At 42.4% G+C, this 27,018-nt stretch overlaps 1 protein-coding gene across 1 annotated transcript in view; it reads right to left on the bottom strand.

The window, feature by feature from the left end:
* Positions 1-27,018, bottom strand: part of LOC126213061 (tRNA-dihydrouridine(47) synthase [NAD(P)(+)]-like) — a 213,678-nt gene that overhangs the window by 136,644 nt on the left and 50,016 nt on the right. The window contains exon 3 of the mRNA XM_049940635.1: positions 3,106-3,379. Within this exon, the coding sequence (XP_049796592.1) occupies positions 3,106-3,379 (274 nt within the window). The remainder of the gene's footprint in view (positions 1-3,105; positions 3,380-27,018) is intronic.

Genomic DNA, 27,018 nt, shown 5'->3' with positions numbered 1-27,018 from the left:
AGTTTACATATTATATCCTGTCTACTTCAGCCATAATCACTGATTTTACTACCCAAAAGCAAAAGTCATCTACTATTTTAAGTGTCTTGTTTCCTGATTTAATTCCCTCTGCCATCACCTGATTTATTTCAACTACATTCTATTATCCTTGTTTTACTTTTGTTGATGTTCATCTTACATCCTCCTTTCATGACACTGTCCATTCCATTCAACTGTTCTTCCAAGTCCTTCACTGTTTCAGACAGAGTTAAATGTCATAAGAAAACATCAAAGGTTTTATTTCTTCTCCCTGAACTTTAATCCCTATTCCAAATTTTTCTTTGGTTTCCTTTACTGCTTGTGCAATGTACAGACTGAACAACATTAGGGATAGGCTACAACCTTGTCTCACTCCCTTCTCAACCACAGCTTCCCATTCATGCCCTTCAACTCTTTATTACTGCCGTCTGGTTTCTGTGCAAGTTGTTAATAACCTTTTGTTCCCTGTATTTTACCCCTACTATTTGAAGACCTTCAAAGAGAGTATTCCAGTAAAACTGTCAAAAGCTACCTCCAAGTCTACAAATTCTATAAATGTAGGTTTGCCTTTCCTTAACCTATCTTCTAAGATAAGTCGTAGGATCAGTATTTGTTTGTGAGTTTCTACATTTCTCTGAAATCCAAACTGATCTTCCCCGAGTTCTGCTTCTAGCAGTTTCTCAATTCTTATGTTAGCATTTTGCAACCACGTCTCATTAAACTCATAGTTCAATAATTTACATCCTTCCAGCACTTGTATTTTATTTCATTATTTTTATACCTGGAATTACTGCATACTTCTTGAGTCTGAGATACTTCACCTGTCTAACATATCTTGCACTCCTGATGGGAGAGTTCTGTCATAGGCTCCCAAGGCTATCAGTAGGTCTAACAGAATGTTGTATACTCACAGGACCTTGTTTCCACTTAGTCTTTCAGTGCTCTGTCAAATTCTTCTCAGAGTGTCATGACTCCCATCTCCCCTTCACCTATGACCTCTTCCATTTCTATAATAAAATTTATTAATGCTAATTTTTAGTTTGTCTAATGATAAAATGATCATATGGGGTTATTGGCCAGGAGACGCCGTCTACAGTTATATGGTCACCTGTTGCAGGTCTTTCTATCCAATGACACAAAAGTGACAGAAGCATCTTTGTGGTGAAAAGGAGATGAAATGATATGGTGAGCAGCAATTTGTCCTTTTCATAACATTGTTATTGTCCCCACCTGGAGTTTCCACTGCTTGGTACAACCAAAAGTTATTCATGTAATAAGAAAATGGTAACATAAAATAGCATATTGCCTATAAAACATGGACAAATGTTTCATTTTTATTTTGCCCTCAGTGAGCTGTATTGAAGGGATACGTGCATTTTCAGCACAAGACATCAATCACAGCAGCTTCGTAACAGGAAATAGCTGCTCTGACGTGGAAATATGTATTCTTTGGATCACCACATTACCTTGTAGATGGGCAGACTTTCAAAGAACAGTTATATTAACAGCAGATGCATGGTGGAAGACACAGAAAATAAACCCTGAAAATATTACTGTAACTCTGTCCTGTATAGTGAAGAAATGAAGGCAGCCATTTAATGTGATACAGGCATGTAATGACGAAGAGAATATACTATCTGTTAATTCAAAATTAGCAAGGAAAGTTATACACAAAAATTACACAAAAATGTGGTGCAGCAAAGACATAAATTCCAGATTTTAAGGTGACTATTACAGATTTTGAGATGAAGTCCAAGAGAACAACCATCACAGACAGGTGAAAAAGATGACACCACACTGGAAGAAATGGTTATGCTGCAAATCCTATGGTACCCTTCCCTTGTGTTGCAAAAACCAAAACAAATAATTGAGTAGACCTCAAAAATAATTTGAAGAATTATTCAACCAACTAAGACAAAGGAGAACCACGCACCTTGGTCAAACTGAAGGCATCGCTGTAGTAACCAGGTAAGACATATTTATATACTTTTGAACAAAACACAAAAAACTATTCACAAATTTGAAAAAAAATGTAATGAATCTTGTCTTTTTCCCAACCTTCATTAAAGCCACCAGCACACTGTACATCTTCTTACACAACCAAACAAAGATTTATTATTGCATTTATTGAATTTATAATTTTTCTTTTCTTTTCTTTTAGTTTAAACACAATGCGGGTTACGTATTTTATTCATGCTGAGCAAAATGTGTTTCGAGAATGTATTCTCATTGTCAAGTGCAGTATTTACGTTTTTTTTTTTATGTTACACAAACAAATAATGTGAGTGATAGTTTGCATGTGTGTGTGGTTTTCTACATAACTGAGGAGGCACATTACTTGATACCTGAAAAAGATGACTACAGTGCATGAGACACAGAACAACACACATTCGAACACTGCAAAAAAATACTTATGTACATATTTGCCCTTGACAACAAGAAAAATTTCTCCAATCGTGTCGTGCTAACCATGAAAAAATACGTAACTAGTGCAGTATTTCATTATTTAAATAATGAATGATAGTTGCTGGCTTTGAAAAACATCGATTACGATATGTGAAACTGAATCAGACGTTCCTACTTCCCAGACAGTTATCAGTGGTTTTTATTAGATAGCAAACCTTCATTAGATAATAAACAAGTCCCTAACAAGTCTTTTAATTCCTGTTACGTACATATAGCATACATAATATGCAAGGGGGTATCCTATATGTAACTTTTACAGCATAAAACGTTATTTCCCGAATTTTACATTTTCCCGCATTTTACACCATTATTTTGAAGTCCCTTGTAAAGTGTAAAAGCAGGGTTTGACTGTTTGTGAATGTCAGTTTCAGTTGGACAATGAATTGCGATAGTGAGTGCAACTGTGGATCCGTCAGCAGGTGAGCACGGTTTACGAAACAGGAATCGATAGTCTCGTCTCGCCACGGGATAAATGTCTTAATGCGTGTCGTACTTACTTTTGAATGGATCCATTCCAGGGTCCGGTTGTGGTAGGTGTTTGGTTTTCATTTTGTTGTCCCTTACAGATGCACCAGCACAAGAGGGTAAGGAAAAGTTTCAGTGCTGCAGCGAATCACTCACCGGCACGACAGACCCCAGGGGCAGTGACCGCGGGTGCGGAAGACGGGGCACTCCTCCGCGATGTCCGGCTGCTTGGTTTCCAGGTAGCTCTGGACGTCGTGCAGGTAGGTGCAGGTGGCCTCCCCGCGGCACTCAAACAGCCGCTTCTGGTCGTCCGGCCTCCCCGCGGCAAACTTCGCCACCGCCTCCGAGTCCGTCGGGCTGTCGATCAGGCTCGAGCAGAGGCACGACGCGCGGTCCACCCGGAACGGGCACGGCCGAGCCTTGTTCTGCCCTGCGACAGGAGATGCGTTCTCTTATACTGCATACGTGTATAATGACAATACTTGTCAGATTTTTGCAAAAATATTTAAAAATAGTTTTTGGTAATAATCATTCTAAAGTAGGACCTCGATAATCCAGCACGGTCGAGGATCAGCCAATGCCGGATTACCAGACATACTGGATTAACGAGACTATTTTTAAACACGTGGTCTAAACAAAGCGATATAAGCAAAATCTCTAATTTAAATGTACTAAACAATTACACTGGTGTGATAAAAAACTTGGGATAGCAAAACGCACATATACAGAATGTGGTAGTATCACAAAAACAAGGAATAAAAGGACAGTGCATTTGCGGAGCTGTCATTTGTACTCAAGTGACATGTGAAAACGTTCGTGATGCGATTATAGCCACGGGACGGGAACCGACAGATTTTGAATGCGCAACGGCAGTCGGAGCTAAATGCACGGGACATTCCATTTCGGAAATCATTAGAGAACTCGACATTCCGACATCCACAGTGTCGAGAGTGCACCGAGAATACCAAGTTTCAGGCATCACCTCTCACCACAGACAATGTAGTGGCAGACGGTCTTCACTTAACAACCAAGAGCAGCGGCTTAGCTGTCAAATAACTGCAGAATTCAATGCCAGGTATACAACAACTGTATCTGTTAGAACAGTGCACAGAAATTTGACATTACTGTAGTGATGGGGATCTCGTGAATGAGTCGTTCAAATGAACGCTTTACTCCAGTGAAGTGTGAACTAACCACTCAATTTCAATGAACTGGTACTTCAAACTCTTCAGAGATAGCACACTCCACACTTTTTTCTAGTTCACTCACTCTCTTCCCCTCTCCCTCTCTCACTACATCGGCGCTACGTCACTCATCCTCCCTTCACTTCAGTCCTCCCTCTACTGTCTGTCGAAGAATCGCGCGGTGTTTGTGGGGAACGATACGTTTACGGGGGGTTGAGGAGTTGAGGGGCGAGGGGAAGGCAGTGTCAGCTGCTTCCTGCAGTGCTGACATCATTACCCATTACTATTTGTGCAGTTAAACTTCGCATCTACGGGTAGCCTACCGTTGGCAGCACTTGCAGACAAATGAATATTAAAGACACAAACGAAGAGGCTGGCTGTGTGAGCACGCACAGCCAACATGAAAATAAAAGGTTTGTTAATAACAATGAAAGAGGGATTTTACCTGAAATCGTACCAATGACTACAGGTGACAGTTTACGTTTTGAATTTGGAGGGTTATTATTCTCAACAAAAATAAAATCTACAGGAAAACTTCTGAATAATTACTTAACATAGGTATATAGATTTCGTGACAGTGGTAAACATACTCATTCTATTTTGGATTAAATTTTAGAAGGAACATAAAATTGGACTGCATTTCGTTGCTAGCCCTAGTTTTCAGTCCATGAATACAACAAATAATGTTTCATTTGGCAGGTAAAGACTTTTTTGGGCGTTTCATGAGAAAATGTCGAGCAAGATTAAATGTAATACCTTCTTTATATGTGACAGACTTCTCTGTTTATCTTTCCTTTGTCCCCTTCGACCGTGCTCTACTCAAGTTAACTCAGACGCGGCATAGTTCGGCCATCTGTTAGTAAAATTATGAAGTATTAGGAAGCTTTATTGTAAGAACGAGGCGAAGCGAGTGTAGCCGCAGCTGAGCGGCGAGCTGGGCAACTTCGTCACGCTTCCGTACTTCATTAATGAACTACTTCATTTGAACGCTTCACGGTAGAGAGTGAAATGAATGAAGTAGTTCACGGGAATGAACGAGTTCGACCCATCTCTACATCAATGGGCTACCGCAGCAGCCAATTGATGCGAGTGCCTTTGCTAAGAGTACGGCAACATCTCCAGCACCCCTTCTGAGCTAATGACCATATCTGTTGGCCCACAGATGGCTGGAAAACAGTGGTCTAATCAGACAAATCCTGATCTCTGTTGGTAAGAGGGGGAGACCCCACAAAGCCACGGACTCAAGCTGTCATAAAGGCTCTGTGGAAGCTGGTGGTGGCTCCATAATGGTGTGAGCTACGCTTGCACGGAATGGACAGGGTCCTCGCTTGTGTTCAGCTACTTGGAGACCGTTTCCAGCCATTCACAGACTTCACGTTCCCGAGTAACGACGGAATTTTTGTCGACGACAGTGCACCGTGCCACCGGGCCCCAGTTGTTCGCGACTGGTTTCGACAACATTCTGGACAATTCGAGCAAATAACTCGGCCACCCAGATCCCCCGACCCAGTTCTCGTCAAACATTTACGGGACATACCGTATTTACTCGAATCTAAGCCGCACTCGAATCTAAGCCGCACCTGAAAAATGAGACTCGAAATAAAGGAAAAAAAAATTCCCGAATCTAAGCCGCACCTGAAATTTGAGACTCGAAATTCAAGGGGAGAGAAAAGTTTTAGGCCGCACCTCCAAATCGAAACAAAGTTGGTCCATTGTAATATGATACACAATTTAGGTCGAATGAAAGACGATACAGCTACAGTAGTTTGGTTCGAGTCGTAAGCTTAGCAGTTAAGCTTTACCAGGTAGCCATTGCTATGCGTCAGGCGCTCCGTCCGTATTTATACGGGTACCCTTCCTTTTTCACGTGCTTCGTCTGGTTTGAATCGATTGCTTATTTTGCTTTGATCTAAGTGCCGTTTTCTTTGTTATAGGTGTTTACGTCACTCTAAACTGAAAATGCATTACTGTACTGTGTAATGCATTGTTTGTCGCATTTTGATAGTGCGTGTTTACGGCTTGTCGCCGCTCGCGGCATGACTTGCTTTTGTGCGCGCTACCGCCGCTTAAAAAAAAAAAAAGAGGAATCGTCTCATTAGCGAAACAATGGCAAGAGACTGCTATTTGTTGTTACTTACACTGCTGCTTTCTTTGATAATGATCAACAAGAACCAAATGCGTATGATAGAACATGCGTATGGTAGAACATGTTCTGAACGAGAGTTTTGCGAAAATTTTCCTCCGTTTGAAAATCTTTGCGGCCGCTTCTTTAGTACATCAAATTCTGCACAGAAATTAGTGCTCTTACATTTAAAATCTAGTCAGTTGCCGTGCTTCATTTCTGACTGTATCACTATTAGGCATAAGAATAATACGAATATAAACATGACACGATACGTATATTCTTCCGCGTTTGCTGTTGTCTCACTCTAATTTCGTAGTTTATTACGCAGACATGATTTAAATGAGATAGCAACAAACACGAAAGAATACATGGCAAAATGTTTATATTCGTATTATTCTTATGGTGAAGAGAATACTGCATGTGATTCACATTTCATCAGGTTCCTATTAGCAACCATCTCTTCTCACAGGTAGGAAAAAACTCGGAACGTAGAGTTGGCCATATTGACAAACATCCCTAACAGTCTCGCCAGTCGGATTTTCGTAGTACATTGAAATTCTGCTACATTCGAAGATGAACAATACGGAATTTGTATTTACTTCGTTGTATAATGTATGAAAATGCAGTGGTCGAAACTCGGGGCGGAGAAAAAAAAAAAAGCTCGTCTTCTACCTTTTTTTTAAATTTATTTACTGATGCAGAGGTTTTGGCGCCAGTATTTATCTTTGTGCCCACAAAGCATGCTTGTGTAGCGCTACATATATTCGACGGCAGAAGTTAGTTGTGGCGGCACCTATCAACATTTTTCATAACTTCCGCTTGCTTTGCACTCGATTCTAAGCCGCAGGCGGTTTTTTGGATTACAAAAACCGGAAAAAATGTGCGGCTTGGATTCGAGTAAATACGGTAATCGAGAGGTCGGTTTGTGCTCAAAATCCTGCACCGGCAACACTTTTGCAATTACGGACGGCTAAGGAGGCAGCACAGCTCAATATTTCTGCAGGGAACTTCCGACGAATTGTCGAGTCCACGCCACATCGAGTTGCTGCACTGTGGCATCACCTCTCATCACAGACAATGTACACTCCTGGAAATGGAAAAAAGAACACATTGACACCGGTATGTCAGACCCACCATACTTGCTCCGGACACTGCGAGAGGGCTGTATAAGCAATGATAACACGCACGGCACAGCGGACACACCAGGAACCGCGGTGTTGGCCGTCGAATGGCGCTAGCTGCGCAGCATTTGTGCACCGCCGCCGTCAGTGTCAGCCAGTTTGCCGTGGCATACGGAGCTCCATCGCAGTCTTTAACACTGGTAGCATGCCGCGACAGCGTGGACGTGAACCGTATGTGCAGTTGACGGACCTTGAGCGAGGGCGTGTAGTGGGCATGCGGGAGGCCGGGTGGACGTACCGCCGAATTGCTCAACACGTGGGGGCGTGAGGTCTCCACAGTACATCGATGTTGTCGCCAGTGGTCGGCGGAAGGTGCACGTGCCCGTCGACCTGGGACCGGACCGCAGCGACGCACGGATGCACGCCAAGACCGTAGGATCCTACGCAGTGCCGTAGGGGACCGCACCGCCACTTCCCAGCAAATTAGGGACACTGTTGCTCCTGGGGTATCGGCGAGGACCATTCGCAACCGTCTCCATGAAGCTGGGCTACGGTCCCGCACACCGTTAGGCCGTCTTCCGCTCACGCCCCAACATCGTGCAGCCCGCCTCCAGTGGTGTCGCGACAGGCGTGAATGGAGGGACGAATGGAGACGTGTCGTCTTCAGCGATGAGAGTCGCTTCTGCCTTGGTGCCAATGATGGTCGTATGCGTGTTTGGCGCCGTGCAGGTGAGCGCCACAATCAGGACTGCATACGACCGAGGCACACAGGGCCAACACCCGGCATCATGGTGTGGGGAGTGATCTCCTACACTGGCCGTACACCACTGGTGATCGTCGAGGGGACACTGAATAGTGCACGGTACATCCAAACCGTCATCGAACCCATCGTTCTACCATTCCTACACCGGCAAGGGAACTTGCTGTTCCAACAGGACAATGCACGTCCGCATGTATCCCGTGCCACCCAACGTGCTCTAGAAGGTGTAAGTCAACTACCCTGGCCAGCAAGATCTCCGGATCTGTCCCCCATTGAGAATGTTTGGGACTGGATGAAGCGTCGTCTCACGCGGTCTGCACGTCCAGCACGAACGCTGGTCCAACTGAGGCGCTAGGTGGAAATGGCATGGCAAGCCGTTCCACAGGACTACATCCAGCATCTCTACGATCGTCTCCATGGGAGAATAGCAGCCTGCATTGCTGCGAAAGGTGGGTATACACTGTACTAGTGCCGACATTGTGCATGCTCTGTTGCCTGTGTCTATGTGCCTGTGGTTCTGTCAGTGTGATCATGTGATGTATCTGACCCCAGGAATGTGTCAATAAAGTTTCCCCTTCCTGGGACAATGAATTCACGGTGTTCTTATTTCAATTTCCAGGAGTGTATATTAGGAAATATCCCGTGACTTTTGTCACCCCAGTGTAATTAACAATATTATGAAAAGTATAGATTGCTACTGACACTGAGTTAAAGACAGGCATGACGAAAAGACTGCTACAAAAATGACCTTTCGGGCAAAGCGTTCTACAGACATGCACGCCTCACTTACACGTGAAAACTATCTCCGGCAGGAGCAGCCAGTCGTAACTGTTGTGTGCACGAGATGTGAAGGCTTTGGCTGAAAGCTCGTATGTGTAACAGTGAACAGCAATCTACTCTTTTTTTTAATATTGTCGATATTCCAACGTACACTTTCTACTGCTCAAAAAACAATAAATAACTATCGAACAACCTTCGAGGAAGATTATATGCTAAGTTACCTTAGCATATAAAGAGTTTTTGGAATGTAAACAACTGAATGAAAAAATTATTTCATAACTCATTCTAGTGTTTGAAAAAATATCTATCCTTGACATTTACATACTCTTGCACGTGTGCAAACAAATTCTGCAAACATTTTTTATCTTGGTTGTTAGTACCTTGAAAAAATTGTCTTTTAAGGAGTTCAACAGCTTCTTCAGGCAATTAAAATCGTTGCTGATGCATTTGCTATCTCACAAAAATGGGACATAAAGAGTGGCCAGGAAATTAAAATAAAGACAGAAATGAGACATTGATTCTGTAGTTTTACTTTGTGTCAACCGATGCTTCAGTGATTTGCTCCGAAAAAGTTGTCGTCATTATGTGAAGAACGATGCAAAATGTTTGGTCGGCTTTGCCGAATTTATCGATACCATTCAGTGTCACCTCTTCTCTGACCCCCTACAGCAGTGTAACAGAAAAAACAAGCCTTCATTTTCTTGGAAGTATTTCACCAACAAATCATTTTTGTTGGCTTCGGTTCATCTTTGAAGACGCCAACAGTTGATTGCTGCTTAGTTTCTAGATCATATAAGAGGACACAGATGGTGGTGGTGGTGGCAATGTTCAAGCAATTAAGAAGATTTAATACTTTTCATTTATTGAACAACTGCAAGGATGGCTGACATATTGTTTAGTGCATCTGGGATTGTAAAACAGTTGAGATCCTTAGACGCCTGGAAGGCATCTGCCCCAGACGGTATCCCCGTAAGATTATATGTTAACTATGCTACAAATATAGCACCATTCTTATCCGTCATCTATCAGAGATCATTGGAACAGACGAAAGTTCCACGGGACTGGAACAAGGTCCAGGTCATAGCAATCTATAAAAAGGGTAGAAAATGGGACGGAAATAATTACTGGCCAATTTCACCAACATCAATTTGCTGTAGAATCGTGGAACATATTTTGTATTCAGACATAATGACCTTTCTAGAGTCTGAGAAGCTCATCTGCAGAAACCAGTGTGGTTTTAGGAAACAGCAGTCATGCGAGACACAGCTGGCCCTCTTTGTGCATGACATACAACAGGCTCTAGATACCGGCTCCCAGGTTGATGCCATATTTCTCGACTTTCGAAAGGCGTTTGACTCAGTTCCGCACTATCGCTTGCTCCAAAAAGTGCGCACTTACGGTCTATCCGATGACATATGTGGTTGGATAGAAAGTTTTTTCCAACAGACAGAGTATGTTGTCCTGAATGGTGTGACTTCTACAGAAACATGCCTAACTTCAGGTGTACCCCAGGGCAGTGTAATAGGTCCTCTGCTTTTTACAATTTACATAGACAATCTGGTTGATGGAATTGAGAGCGGCATTAGACTGTTTGCTGATGATGCTGTAGTCTACAGGAAAGTAGTATCATATGAAAGTTGTGAACAAATCAATGAGGATTTGCAAATAAATGCATGGTGTAATGACTGGCAGTTATCTCTCAATATTAGTAAGTGTAACCTACTGCGAATAAAAAGGCAAAACTCCTCATTAATGTACAAGTACAATATAAATGCCCAGTCTTTGGTAGCGATAACATCCGTCAAGTATCTGGGCATGACTATTCGAAATGATCTCAAATGGAATGATCAGATTACACAAGTAACGGGCAAGGCGAACTCTAGATTGCAGTTTATTGGTAGAATCCTGAAGCAATGCAGTCCTTTAACAAAGGAAATTGCTTACCATACGTTAGTTCATCCAGTCTTAGAGTATTGTTCATCCGTATGGGACCGTCACCAGTTGGGTCTGATTCAAGAGATTGAGAAGGTCCAAAGAAGAGCGGCAAGATTCGTGACTGGTACATTTGGCCATCGTGAGAGCGTTACAAATCTCATAGAAAGTTTGAAGTGGGACACACTTGCAGATAGACGACGCACTAAACGGAAGGCACTGCTCACTAAATTCTGAAATCCCATCTTTGCTGAGGATGTAGAGCATATATTATTAAGACCAACTTTCAAATCACCATTCAAAGATAAGAGAAATTAGAGCTCGTACTGAGGCGTTCAGAGAGTTGTTTTTCCCTCACGCAATCGGTGAGTGGAACTGATGGGAGGATTTGGGGGGGGGGGATATGACTTTGGTGCAAATTGTGCCCTCTGACACACACTGCTTGCTGGCTAGCAGAGTATATATGTAGATGTATATATTAAGAAAAACATATTGTGAGATCAACAGCATTTACAGCCAGTTACTTTCACACACAAGATATATGTTGTAGAATTAGGTTAAAAATAATGCTCTTGTAAGAAAGTGTTACTGTTTTTTCGAACTGAAATTATTACACTCTTTTTAACTCTGTAGGTATTTCACCTGCCAGGTTTATTTCAGACTCGCACTAATGCTCACACAACAATTTATTTGAAAAAATTGTTCATACAGATTTATTATTGCCAACCCCCATGCAGTGCACTTGTCCCACCGCCTTTTCCATTCCTGGGAGACCTGGGCATACTCTTCATGGTCGGCTATAAATCTTTCACTGCCTTAGTCTTATCAAACTGACACCTCCTAACTTCCTTTTCAGCCACTGAGCTAAGATAAGTCAAACAAAGCCAAGTCGTGACTATAAGGCAGATTGTGTAGCATAGAAATGCATTTTTGGAATAGGATCTCAATTGCAGCACTAGCAGCACGTGTCCTGGTGCCACCGTGATGAAGCTTCCATTGTCCAATGGGGTTCCTTCACTTTTTGTGGTCTTAAGCCTTTACCAGTTACTTCAGGATGTTCTTAGAGTAATCAGCAGTGACTGTAGTGTGTCTTGAAACTCTGTGAACGTACAGGATCGCATAGTGTTCAAAAATAGTTCAACATTGCCTTACTTGTAAACTTCTCCACTCATGCCTTTTGTGATGGGGGTTGACCGTGTTGCATCAATACTGCACTGCTCCGCTTCATCTTTGGGTCGTAACAGCCTAGTGATACATCCCATTCCTCGTACGTCCTTAAGTACATATGTCAGAGAAAAGATGTTTGTGACAGAGTGTGATCAATAGGTGGTGAGCACCTCACTGTTGGGAGGTGTTTTAAATTGTGGGTGCTGATACCAGAGCTAACAGTCCAGTGACTGTACAGAAGTGGGTAGCAGTCAGACGACCCTACCTGCTGAGGTAGAGATACTAGGTCCACAGAGGGGTGGTGTGGAAATGCAAAATGTCAAAGATAATAAATATGTAAATTGTTGTTGTTGTGGTCTTCAGTCCAGAGACTGGTTTGATGCAGCTCTCCATGCTACTCTGTCCTGTGCAAGCCTCTTCATCTCTCAGTATGTACTGCAGCCTACATCCTTCTGAATCTGTTTAGTGTATTCATCTCTTGGTCTCCCTCTATGGTTTTTGCCCTCCACGCTGCCCTCCAATCCTAAATTTGTGATCCCTTGATGCCTCAGAACATGTCCTACCAACCGATCCCTTCTTCTTGTCAAGTTGTGCCACAAACTTCTCTTCTCCCCAATTCTATTCAACATCTCCTCATTAGTTATGTCATCTACCCACCTAATCTTCAGCATTCTTCTGTAGCACCACATTTCAAAAGCTTCTATTCTCTCCATGTCCAAACTATTTATCGTCCATGTTTCACTTCCATACATGGCTACACTCCATACAAATACTTTTACAAATGACTTCCTGACACTTAAATCAATACTCAATGTTAACAAATTTCTCTTCTTCAGAAATGCTTTCCTTGCCATTGCCAGTCTACATTTTATATCCTCTCTACTTCGACCATCATCAGTTATTTTGCTCCCAAAATAGCAAAACTCCTTTACTACTTTAAGTGTCTCATTTCCTAATCTAATACCCTCAGCATCACCCGATTTAATTTGACTACATTCCATTATCCTCGTTTTGCTTTTGTTGATGTTCATCTTATATCCTCCTTTCAAGACACTGTCCATTCCGCTGAACTGTTCTTCGAAGTCCTCTGCTGTCTCTGACAGAATTACAATGTCATCGGTGAACCTCAAAGTTTTTATTTCTTCTCCATCGATTTTAATTCCTACTCCGAATTTTTCTTTTGTTTCCTTCACTGCTTGCTCAATATACAGATTGAATAACATCGGGGAGAGGCTACAACCCTGTCTCACTCCCTTCCCAACCACTGCTTCCCTTTCATGCCCCTCGACTCTTACAACTGCCATATGGTTTCTGTACAAACTGTAAATAACCTTTCACTCCCTGTATTTTACCCCTGCCACCTTCAGAATTTGAAAGAGAGTATTCCAGTCAACATTGTCAAAAGCTTTCTCTAAGTCTACAAATGCTAGAAACATAGGTTTGCTTTGCTTAATCTTTCTTCTAAGGTAAGTCGTAGGGTCAGTATTGCCTCACGTGTCCCAACATTTCTACGGAATCCTAACTGATCTTCCCCGAGGTCGGTTTCTATTAGTTTTTCCATTCTTCTGTAAAGAATTCGCGTTAGTATTTTGCAACTGTGACTTATTAAACTGATAGTTCGGTAAATTTCTCATCTGTCAACACCTGCTTTCCTTGGGTTTGGAATTATTATATTATTCTTGAAGTCTGAGGGAATTTCGCCTGTCTCATACATCTTGCTCACCAGATGGTAGAGTTTTGTAAGGACTGGCTCTCCCAAGGCTGTCAGTAGTTCTAATGCAATGTTGTCTACTGCCGGGTCCTTGTTTCGACTTAGGTCTTTCAGTGCTCTGCCAAACTCTTCACGCAGTATCGTATCTCCCATTTCATCTTCATCTACCTCCTCTTCCATTTCCATAATATTGTCCTCAAGAACATCGCCCCTGTATAGACCCTCTATATACTCCTTCCACCTTTCTGCTTTCCCTTCTTTGGTTAGAACTGGGTTTCCATCTGAGCTCTTGATATTCATACAAGTGGTTCTCTTTTCTCCAGAGGTCTCTCTAATTTTCCTGTAGGCAGTATCTATCTTACCCCTAGTGAGACAAGCCTCTATATCCTTACATTTGTCCTCTAGTCATCCCTGCTTAGCCATTTTGCACTTCCTGTCGATCTCGTTTTTGAGACCTTTGTATTCCTTTTTGCCTGCTTCATTTACTGCATTTTTATATTTTCTCCTTTCATCAATTAAATTCAATATCTCTTCTGTTACCCAAGGATTTCTATAAACCCTCGTCTTTTTACCTACTTGATCCTCTGCTACCTTCACTATTTCGTCTCTCACAGGTACCGATTCTTCTACTGTATTTCTTTCCCCCATTCTTGTAAATGGTTCCCTAATGCTCTCCCTGAAGCTCTCTACAACCTCTGGTACTTTCAATTTATCCAGGTCCCATCTCCTCAATTTTTCACCTTTTTGCAGTTTCTTCAGTTTTAATCTACAGATCATAACCAATAGATTGTGGTCAGGAGTCCACATCTGCTACTGGAAATGTCTTACAATTTAAAACCTGGTTCCTGAATCACTGTCTTACCATCACATAATCTATCTGATACCTTCCAGTATCTCCAGGCTTCTTCCGTATGTACAACCTTCTTTCATGATTCTTGAACCAAGTGTTAGCTATGATTAAGCTATGTGCTGTGCAGAATTCTACCAGGCAGCTTCCTCTTTCATTCCTTACTCCCATTCCATATTCACCTACTACGTTGTAGTAGTAGTATGTAAATTATCAAGTTGAATATTAGATCTGTTATGTTTGTAGTACAGATAGACAGTATGCGAGTTGGTAGCTGTCCTCATTTACCATGTATCGAGCTGTAATTTTGAAGATAATATAAGAATAACTTGAAACTTCCTGGCAGATTAAAACTGTGTGCCGAACTGAGACTCGAACTCGGGACCTTTGCCTTTTGCGGGCAAGCGCTCTACCATATATTCTTTCTTCCAGGAGTGCTAGTTCTGCATGGTTCACAGTAAAGCTTCTGTGAAGTTTGGAAGGTAGGAGGCGAGGTACTGGCAGATGTGAGGATGGTTCGTGAGTCGTGCTTGAGTAGCTCAGATGGTAGCGCACTTGCCCGCGAAAGGCAAAGGTCCTGAGTTCGAGTCTCGGTCCGGCACACAGTTTTAATCTGCCAGGAAGTTTCATATCAGCGCACACTCCGCTGCTGAGTGAAACTCTCATTCTGAACCTCAGTTCTTATTTATGCAGTAGAGTGAATGAGAAAATGAGAAGTTAATTTTGAGCAGCTTTATTTGCAGTCTGTAAGAAGGTGAAGTCTGAGCTAAGTCAGAGCAAGAAGGCACACACATTTGTGGCACAGACTAGCTGGACCCTGATTAATAATACTTAGCAGCGACCAAATATTCAGGGTGCACATTCATTGTATATAAAATGAGTGTTCAGGTGGCCACTTATTTCATGGTTAGGTGCACGAACTGAATTGTAAAAAACCACCACACAGCCCAAGCAAACCTGAAACACATCAACAATACACCCACGTTTCATCAGCAGTGGTGATGCCTCGCCGCCAAGCACTGCTCTCGTTCACAACACATTGTTTCCATTAGTGCCACACATTGTCACGAGCCTGCACATGCTGTGGAGTAAACAGTTGCGGTATCCATCACGCACTAAACCTAGACATTTCCAAATGTCGTTCTAAAACTGTGAGAGTGCTCCGAACTGATATCCTGAGGATGTGTGCGAGCTGTCTCACAGTAAGGCAGAAGACCTCTCAAATAATAGCACCTGCTGTGTCGGTTGTTGTTTCTGTTATGACAGTAACAGGTCAGGTGCACCTGCTCCTTCCTACAATTCACATTTTCCCAGCCAGTTTTGAATGCACAATGCCATCAGAAATGTGCTCGATGAGATATTCCACAATCCCGTTAAGCTCTCTCCAGACTGCTGTACGTTTCAGTAACATTTTTCTTCAAGACAACAGACAACTTAACTGCAAAATGCTGTTCGCGAAAATCAGCTGTGATAATGTTTACAGCCTGTTATGAAACACATTTATTCTCACAGGCTGCCAAGACTCAGAGAGCTATCACTGTGTAATTTGCAGTGACTAGCAATTAGAGTATGTAGTTAAATGGCACATGGACATACGTCACAAGTGAGCACTGTAAAGGGACACCCTCCTCTAACAATAATTTTATTTAACACACGTAACCAATACCAAAAATATTTTCGAATTTAACTCTTAAGTTAATATTATCTCAGCTGTTTTCCTAAAGGAATTTCATATGATTTTGTACACAATGTATTATATTTTGCACTAAAATCATTATGTACTAGATCTATATGTACGGTTAAAATTACTTTTTTTTTTTTGTTTTAGAAACATTTGAAATTACGAAATATTTGACACACTTAAAATTCCTATTATTAATTGCATTATCAGACAATATTTAGTATGTTTATTTCTGGATTCATTTATAAAATAATGGTACAGATTAATAGAAATTCATTTGTCAATCAAATTTGTAAACTCTTTGGAATATTGTTAGTACCGCAGAATGAGTAATAGTAGACACGCCTCGGTTGTGGTCGAACGTGTTTTTATGTTTGGCAATAACAATGTAGTTTTTCTTAATGAAGCAGAAATTGTAAATACAGTGCAAGATAGAAAAATGTGAAAAAAATTAACATCAAGATAAAAACAGGCAATTCTTCAACAGTTATGTCATTTGGAAACTACAATGTCAAAAATTTCAGCCTCAAGAAAAAACCCCTGGACATAAAGAACTGGAGCCAACTATGAGAAAAGATGATAAGTAAAACAGTTATTTTTAAATCTTACTCTTTTCATAGCTTATTAAAAGAATCTATTATGAAATGAGTGAAAATCAACAAAAGACGTGAGGGAGGGTAAATTTACAGCACTTAATGGAAGAAAAACAAATTCATTCCTCACACATACCAGGGCGATCGTTTAGTAAAAGGTGGCCCTCCCATTGAGCTCAAAAATTCTGACGGAGGGCCTCATTTCTATATAGCTCGGCACAGCTGTAAGAGTCAAAGGATATGAGGCAAGGTTGCAATATATCCTTTATTTTATTCAATCTGTAAACTGAGGAAGGAGTCAGGGGAAAAGAGAGAGAGATTTGGCAAGCGAATTAAGGTGGTCTTCGGTCCAAAGACTGGTCTGATGCAGCTCTCCACGCTGTTATATCCTGTTTTCACACCAGATCTCCAGTTGCTTTCTAGTTCACCTTTATCTCTCCCCATATATTTTTATTTTCATTTTCATTTCAGCCTCATGTTACACTTTCCACCTTCTAATACCATGTCACCCTCACAACATCCCCACAACGACCCCATTAAGTTTTATTTACATTCCCTCCGCAAACATGCCTTCGCCCTAGCCAGATTACGCTCCCATATTTTATTTTCTCAGGCTTGTCTGACATTTGGCATTACCCCCAAAGGCCTCACACTTAAAGTTCCCATCTATGGCTGCAACCCTTCTTTCCATCAGGCCCTATACCAGTTCCAAACTGAACAATCCATTGCCCTCACCCACCTAATCCTTCACCTACACATCAACTCAGCCAATGAACACACCTGTCAACTCCTATCCTTAATAAAAGTCCTCAATCTTTCCTCTCCCACATCTACACCGGCTGTTCAGAGCATCCTCCTACAGGCCAACTGCAAATTAGAACAGCATGCCACCCTCCACCTCAAAAAACTATCCAATCTCCTGGTTTCCCACCTCCGGAAAGGCAACTCACTCACCCTTCACAACCTTTCCAGCAAACCTCAACCTCCTCTCATTGCACACAAACCCAGTCTCTCCCATCTACTCAATCTCCCACTTCCAGCTCCACTCCCTCCAAAACCTCAAAATTCCAATCAACACAATCTGGAACCACAACACCCTAATTCAGTAGTTAACCTTTCCTCCAAACCTCTCTCCCAATCCGAAACCTCTGTCCTATCCAAAGGCGTCACCTTCAGCCCCACTCCCAGATTCAACCAAACAGCCCTCGTCAAAGATTTACTGTCCTACACTCGTACTCTCTGCTGGAAATATCACTTCGCCACGAAGAAAAATGATCCTAATCCTACTCCTAATGATCCAACTCCCCAAGACACTATCCAAATTGAACCCTGCCTGGAACAGTTCCGTCCTCCGTCACAGCGGGACCCACCTCCTCTTCCTCAAAATCACCCTCTCCAAACCTTCCAGGAATTTCTGACTTCCAGCCTTGCCTCTCAATCCTTCTTAAAAAACCTTAATCCTACTCCCAACATCACCACTGCTGAAGCCCAGGCTATCCGTGATCTGAAGGCTGACCGATCCATCGTCATTCTTCCGGCGGACAAGGGTTCCACGACCGTGGTACTTGATCGTCGGGAGTATGTGGCTGAGGGACTGTGTAAGCTTACAGACAACACCACATACAAAGTTTCCCATTCCTGATGTCCAGGCGGAGCTTCAAGGAATCCTCAGAACCTTAGACCCCCTACAAAACCTTTCACCCGACTCCATCAACCTCTTGACCCCACCGACACCCCGCACCCCTACCTTCTACCTTCTTCCTAAAATTCACAAATCCAATCATCCCGGCCGTCCCATTGTAGCTGGCTACCAAGACCCCGCAGAACGTATCTCTGCCTACGTAGATCAACACCTTCAACCCATTACATGCAGTCTCCCATCCTTCATCAAAGACACCAACCACTTTCTCGAACGCCTGGAATCCTTACCCAATCTGTTACCCCCGGAAACCATCCTTGTAACCATTGATGCCACTTCCTTATATACAAATATTCCGCACGTCCAGGGCCTCGCTGCGATGGAGCACTTCCTTTCATGCCGATCACCTGCCACCCTACCTAAAACCTCTTTCCTCATTACCTTAGCCAGCTTCATCCTGACCCACAACTTCTTCACTTTTGAAGGCCAGACATACCAACAATTAAAGGGAACAGCCATGGGTACCAGGATGGCCCCCTTGTATGCCAACCTATTCATGGGTCACTTAGAGGAAGCCTTCTTGGTTACCCAGGCCTGCCAACCCAAAGTTTGGTACAGATTTATTGATACATCTTCATGATCTGGACTCACAGTGGAGAAGAACTCCAGAATTTCCTCTCCAACCTCAACTCCTTTGGTTCCATCAGATTAACCTGGTCCTACTCCAAATCCCATGCCACTTTCCTTGACGTTGACCTCCATCTGTACAATGGCCAGCTTCACACATCCGTGCACATCAAACCCACCAACAAGCAACAGTACCTCCATTATGACAGCTGCCACCCATTCCACATCAAACAGCCCCTTCCCTACAGCCTAGGTCTTCGTGGCAAATGGATCTGCTCCAGTCCGGAATCCCTGAACCATTACACCAACAACCTGATAACAGCTTTCGCATCCCGCAACTACCCTCCCGACCTGGTACAGAAGCAAATAACCAGAGCCAGTTCCTCATCCCCTCAAACCCAGAACCTCCCACAGAAGAACCCCAAAAGTGCCCCACTTGTGACAGGATACTTTCCGGGACTGGATCAGACTCTGAATGTGGCTCTCCAGCAGGGATACGACTTCCTCAAATCCTGCCCTGAAATGAGATCCATCCTTCATGAAATCCTCCCCACTCCACCAAGAGTGTCTTTCCGCCGTCCACCTAACCTTCGTAACCTCTCAGTTCATCCCTATGAAATCCCCAACCCAGCTTCCCTACCCTCTGGCTCCTACCCTTGTAACCGCCCCCGGTGTAAAACCTGTCCCGTGCACCCTCCCACCACCACCTACTCCAGTCCTGTAACCCGGAAGGTGTACACGATCAAAAGCACAGCCACGTGTGAAAGCACCCACGTGATTTACCAACTGATCTGCCTACACTGTGAAGCTTTCTATGTGGGAATCACCAGCAACAAACTGTCCATTCGCACGAATGGACACAGGCAGACAGTGTTTGTTGGTAATGAGGATCACCCTGTGGCTAAACATGCCTCGGTGCACGGCCAGCACATCTTGGCACAGCGTTACAACGTCCGGATTATCTGGATACTTCCCACTAACACCAACCTGTCAGAACTCCGGAGATGGGAACTTGCTCTTCAGTATATCCTCTCTTCTCGTTATCCGCCAGGCCTCAACCTCCGCTAATTTCAAGTTGCCGCCGCTCATACCTCACCTGTCTTTCAACAACATCTTTGCCTCTGTACTTCCGCCTCGACTGACATCTCTGCCCAAACTCTTTGCCTTTACAAATGTCTGCTTGTGTCTGTGTATGTGCAGATGGATATGTGTGTGTGTGCGCGAGTGTATACCTGTCCTTTTTTCCCCCTAAGGTAAGTCTTTCCACTCCTGGGACTGGAAGGGTTCCTTACCCTCTCCCTTAAAACCCACATCCTTTCGTCTTTCCCTCTCCTTCCCTCTTTCCTGATGAAGCAACCGTTGGTTGTGAAAGCTTGAATTTTGTGTGTATGTTTGTGTTTGTTTGTGTGTCTATCGACCTGCCAGCGCTTTCGTTTGGTAAGTCACATCATCTTTGTTTTTAGATATATTTTTCCCACGTGGAATGTTTCCCTCTATTATATATATATATATCCTTTCCTCCAGTGGTTCCCATTTGAGTTCCCGAAGCATCTCCATAATGCCTGTGAAGTGACAGACCCTACTGGTAACAAATCCAGCAGCCCACATCTGAATTCACCAGACTTGGTGGAGATCCCTAACACTACAGCAATACTTGAGAAAGGGTAGCACTAGTACTCTATACGTGGTCTGCTTTACAGGTGAACCAGAAGTTCCCTAAATTGCCCCAATACACTGAAGCTGACCATTTTCTTTCCTTACTACACTACTGCCCTTACACGCTCATTCCATTTCATATCCCTCTGCGATGTTACTCCCAGATATCTACGATCTTCAATCAATGTAACTGTAGCACACCACTAATGCTGTACTCTAACATTACAGTATTGTTTCTCCTACTCATCCAAATTAATTTACATTTTTCTAAATTTAGAGCCAGCTGCTATTCGTCACACCAACTATAAATTTTGTCTAAGTGATCCTACAGTCACTCAATGACAATACCTCCCCGTACACCACAGCACTGTCAGCAAACAGCTGTAGATTGCTGCCCAGATCATTTATCATCAGAAAATAAGAACAATCCTATCTCACATCACTGGAGCAATCACGACGATACCTGTCTCGGATGAACACTCGTCTTCGAGGACAACATAATCGGATCTATTACTTAAGAAGTCTTTAAGCCACTTGCCTATCTGGGAACCTATTCCCTATGTCCATACCTTCGTTAACAGTCTGCAGTGGAGCACCACGTCAAATGCTTTGCGAATATCTGGGAATATGGAATCTGTCTGTTACCCTTCGTCCATGGTTACAGGATACTAAGTGAGAAAAGGGCACACTGAGTTTTCCACAAGCAATGCTTTCTAAAACTGTGTTGATTTGTGAACAGAGCTCTACCATCTCAAAGAAATTTATGATATGTTAATTGTGTCAGTCAGTTGCAACAGACACACAGGCTAAAATCAATTAGAGTACTTGTTGTCCACTGTATAGTTTGCTGTGACTTTTGGTACCATGCTGTACGAATAATTACAGTTAATAGCAAGGTGTGTGGTTTGAGACTGGGCATGTCAGCCTGAAACTGGTAACCACTACAGCTGAATAAACTGAAACGGACGAAATAAAAAATTATCCAATTTCCTCAGGACCAAACAGTTGCAGACCTACCATTCTGTGGCAGCATGCCTCGAAAAGCAAATGTCTCGGATATCTTGCATTTCAGGTGGGATACTGTGGTTGAACATTATGAAATACCTTAGAGAAACTAATCTATTCACATAGTGAGCACATGTTTAGAAAATATCATTCTTGTGAAATATAACTACATCTCCATTCACATGAAGTAATTAGTGCTATCAACAGGGCATCTTACACTGATTCCATATTTCTACATTTCCAGAAGACTTTTGACATCCTTCCTCAGAAGTGGCTTCTAATCAAATTGCATGCCTATGGGGATATTGTCTCAGTTGCGGGACTGGATTCGTGATTTCCTGACAAAAAGGTCACAGTTCATAGTAACTAACAGGAGGTCATCAAGTAAAAAGAACTGAAATCTCGCGTTCCCCAAGGAAGTGTTACACGCCCCTGTTCTCCATAATCATATAAAGTTGGAGAAAATCTGAACAGTACTCTTCAATCATTTGCAGATGATGCTCTCTCTCTCTCTCTCTCTCTATTCGATTATTCGGTTCCGACTCTCCGTGACCCCATGAACCAAAGCATACCAATTTCTCCTGTCCTGCACTTTCTCCAGTACGTTTTCCAGGTTGAAACATAGAAGTAATGGGATGCCATCGATCCATCTTATCTCTGATGTCTTCTTCTTGTCCTACAATCTTCCCCAGCATATGTGTTTTTTCCAGTGAAATACATCTTCTCATGATGTGTCCAAAGTAGGTCAGCTTTTGTTTTCATATCAGACCTTCCAGGGAACACACTGGTTTTATTTGCTCTAATATTGACCTATTCATTCTCTCTGCAGCCTACGTAACTCTAAGAGGCTTCCCCCAACACCGCAATTCGAAGGAGTTCTTCGCTGTTCCGCCTTTCTACTGTTATCATTTGCCATCTACTTAATTCACCAAAAGATCAAAACTAATTGGTAAATAATTTAGACAAGATACCTGTATGGCTCAAAATGTGAAAACTGACTAAATGAAAAGTCTGTGGTAATCCATGTGAGTACTAAAAGGAATCCATTAAATTTTCTTTACATAATAAATCATTCCAATCTAACAGTTGTCAATTCAACTGAATATCTAGGTATTATAATTATAAACAACTTAAACCACAAAGAAAATAGTGTGTAGTAGGCAAACCAATGACTGTTTTATTGGCATAAAACCTACATATGCCACAGATGTACTTAAGAGACTTCCTCCACTATGTCTGCCCATCCTCTTCTGGAGTATTCATGCATGGTATGGAATCCCTACCAGAAGAGATTGATGGTGGACATTGAAAGAGTTGAAATATGGGCAGCTCATTTTGTATTATTTCAAAATAGGGGAGAGTGTGACACACACGATATGCAAGCTGGGGAGGCAGTCATTAAAATACAGGTGTTTTTTGTTGTGGGGACATTTTTTCAAGAAATTTCAGTCACCAATTTCCTCCTCCACACAGGGAATGGGGGAGGAAGGGGGGGGGGGCATGATTACTGTAATAAAATAAGAGAAATCCGAGGTCTCACAGAAAGATTTAAGTGTTTGTTTTTCTCTTGCACTGTTCAAAAGTGGAACAGTAGAGAACCAGCCTGAAGGTAGTTTGATGAATACTCTGCCGGGCACTTACGTGTTATGTATTGAAACTGGTAGGAATAGCTAGGTTAACAAGGCAAGTAAATCAGTAATAATAATAATTTGGTAGGCAAGTTAATTTCCCGAACAACTTGAATTAGTCCAAAATTAAAATTTTAAGCCTTATATGAAAACAAATCTGAATAAGACTGCTGTGAATTTATCACTCAGCGCCATGGGTGTGGCACGCATCAAAATTAATTTCTGAATGGAGGACATTTTAGACGTATACTAAGTCTGTCTGGTGCTGAATCTTTGGAAATGATAATGTAGTTGGCAAGAAGCCTGCATTCAATAGACGTTCTCAGTGTCACAAGTATATCTGTTTCGAACATTCATATGTTATATTAGGAAGTACCATCCATCTGGCTGTTCGAAAGGAAGTGAGGAGATTTGATAAGGTGAGTAAACGCGACAAAGCAAAGTTATCAGGATTTATTTGGATGCCATGTTACTATCCTTTATTCATATACTTACATTATTAATGCTTGAATTCCTACCAATTTCAAAATGGGGAAAAAATAGAAAGAGAGGAAAAAGAAACTAAACTGCAGAATGCAGGAAACACACAGGTTGTCTGTTCTCGAGCCACGTGTCTCGAGCATTATGTCAGTAGCACTTTCACCTAACAGTGATTATCTCATGTGTGCATAAGCATCAGATGTTGAGGTTTCTTTCCTTGATTCCTATGAAAATATGCATTTGCAGACCACATACACAATGACGAAAAATGCTCAGTTTTCAATCATCTATTGAGCCCATCAATTTTGAGTCAAATGCTTGTCAGTCAGACACATTAGAGTTGGTTTCTCAATTTTTTTTTTTTTTTTTTTTCATTTGGATGGATGTGTTTCAGCCAAAATATCTTAATGGAGTTTCATTTCAGGTTCTACACAAGTGACCAAAGAACTGCGTGCGCGTCACACACACACAAATGATCTTAATGAAACATACAGTTTTCATTCACAGCATTGATGAAAGACTACTGGATATTTCCATACAAAGCGTGATTCATGTCACATATACTGTTACCATAATCACAGAGACAGAGACCGCTTCCATGAGATAAGCTTTGCACGACACTGAGTGAAGCTGAATTTGAGACGGCTGCAATCCACCACTGGGACTGCGTCACCACAGCTATAACAACTACCTAACCCGAGGTTGTGTCGCAGTGCGAAGGTTAGTGTACTAACTTGAGGTGTAGAAGTTCACAGGTTTGAATCTCTTCAAATATAGTGAATTTTTTATTTTTAAATCTAATCAAAAGAGTTTAACATTTTTATTCAATTAATTGGTTCAATTTTTTTAAATTTCTTATTGTCTGCTGCATCATTTTCATCATCGTAATGCTTTATTTTTCTTGCAAATATTAATTTTTTTGTTTGGAATCTGCCTGTATCACCCATAATCTGCAACTGAGTCCCAACAAGAACTGATGATAGGTTGGTAACGTGACAGCTTGTGTAACCAGTTAAGAGGATAGTTTCAGGTAACCAATGGTAGCGAGAAATTACAGTTTGCTTTTAGTATTGAAACTGAATTTTTTCTGTCTTGGGTTTGCTCATTGAGGTGAGCTTCAATAACCGTCATCAAAGCAATAATGACTTTTAATTCTGTCACAGATTGCTGACTGCCATTTTCTCAGATACATTGCACATCACGAGGTTGTAGTTAACTTAGGACACGAGTTCAAATTCGGGGCTACAAAATTTGTCATCTGCCACAGTTTGGTCATTGCTCACTTAAAATCAGCTGTCGACATAACATCTCGCAATTCTGACATATATCACGGCGAACATTTCCAATACGATCGGAGTTTCATATTAAGAGCATTTGTGGAGTGACCCAAGTGACCTGCCTTGCTTATGTGTCATATATAACCAGCTGGCAGCCAATGAGGCAACCCTGTAGTGGCAAGTAACAGACACCAACTACGAAGGTGATCCCAAAAGTAAAGTCTCCTATTTTTTTTATAAGTACATAGAAATTTCTACAATGCTTTACATCAGTTTACAGGTTGAACATTTAGCTATTTTTCAACATAATCGTCATTTCTGTCAATGCATTTTTCTAGATGCTGTGGCATTTTTTGTATGACCACGTCATCCCAGCTTGCCGCCATGCTGTTCAGAAAGTTATGAACCTCTTCTTTCACCTTGTCGTCGAAGCTGAATTGCTTTCCAGCCAAATGTTCTTTTAACCTAGGGAAAAAGTGATAGTCACTGGACTATAGGGTGGATGGGTGATTATGTTCCACTGAAAATGTTAAAGGAGAGCAACGGTTTGCCGAGCAATGTGTGGGCGAGCGTTGTCACAGAGAATGTGTACGCCCTTGCTCAACATTCCCCTTTTACGGTTTTGAATTGCCTGTTTGAGTTTTTTCTGAGTCTCACAGTACCTGTCAGTGTTAATTGTGGTCCCAGTGGGCATAAAGTCGACCAACAATACCCCTTTCCGATCCCAAAAAACGGTTGTCACGACTTTACAGGCAGAATGTGTGTGTTTGAATTTCCGCGGCTTTGGCGAAGAAGGATGCCGCCACTGGCGTGATTGTCGCTTGGCCTCAGGTGTAAAGTTGTATGCCCAGATTTCGTCACCCGTGACAACTGACTCGAGAAAGTCGTCCTGTTCGGTTGCAAGGCTGTGAAGAAATGCGCGGGAAGCATCAATACATTGCTGCATGTGGCCGTTAGTCAGCATGTGTGGCACCCATCTTGCACACACCTTCCAGTAGTTCATTGTTTCCATTAAAATTCTGTGAGCAGTGCTTCGGGAAACCTTAGGAACCAACGTGCAGAGATCTGGAGTGATCCGTCGATCTCCACGCATGCTTTGCTCAACCTTCAATACTTTCTCCTCAGAAATTTATGGTCTCCCGCTCCTTTGTTTGTTGTGAATTTCGGTCCGACCAGCTGCAAACTCTCTAAGTCACTTACGAACATTTTTGACATCCATGCACAACTCACCATACACTTCTGTCAATTGGCAATGAATTTCAATTGGTGCAGTGCCCTTTGCATTCAAAAACCGAATAACTGCGCGCAATTCGCACCTGGCGGTAACATCCAACGGAAGCTCCATTCTCAACGGCTGCCAAGCCAAGAATGAGCGTCTCAGCGCGGAGTGCTCATGTTTACACACAGTGCGTGAAGCACTCTTCATAACAGTGTGTCCAACTGCGATACAAACAGAGTTCCGTACTTATAAAAAAAAAAACAGGAGACCTTCCTTTTGGGATAATCCTCGTTTTGGACTGTAGTTTCATGAGAGAGAGAGAGAGAGAGAGAGAGAGAGAGAGAGAGAGAGAGAGAGAGGGGGGGGGGGGGGGGGAATTAACTGCATTAAGTAACAAAAGAGAAACGATGGCACACCACAATATTCTGGCCACGAAACCAAAAATGCTTAACAAGTAATGACCGCATCTCAAAATTTTCAGACGGTGCCAGTAGTCCATAAAGGTGTATTTAGACGGGCCACAGCTGACAGTACTGCCCAGTCACATCAATTACAGCCTCAAGTTTGACTATGTTGCCAGCCACTGTTACTCGGTAATGTTTGCAGCAATACATTTCCGTGCCACAGCACTGCCACA

Source organism: Schistocerca nitens, chromosome 11, assembly GCF_023898315.1.
Source record: "Schistocerca nitens isolate TAMUIC-IGC-003100 chromosome 11, iqSchNite1.1, whole genome shotgun sequence".
Taxonomy (NCBI): Eukaryota; Metazoa; Arthropoda; class Insecta; order Orthoptera; family Acrididae; genus Schistocerca; species Schistocerca nitens.
Note: the sequence above shows the minus strand (reverse complement) of the source record. Positions and strands in the feature narration are given on the sequence as shown.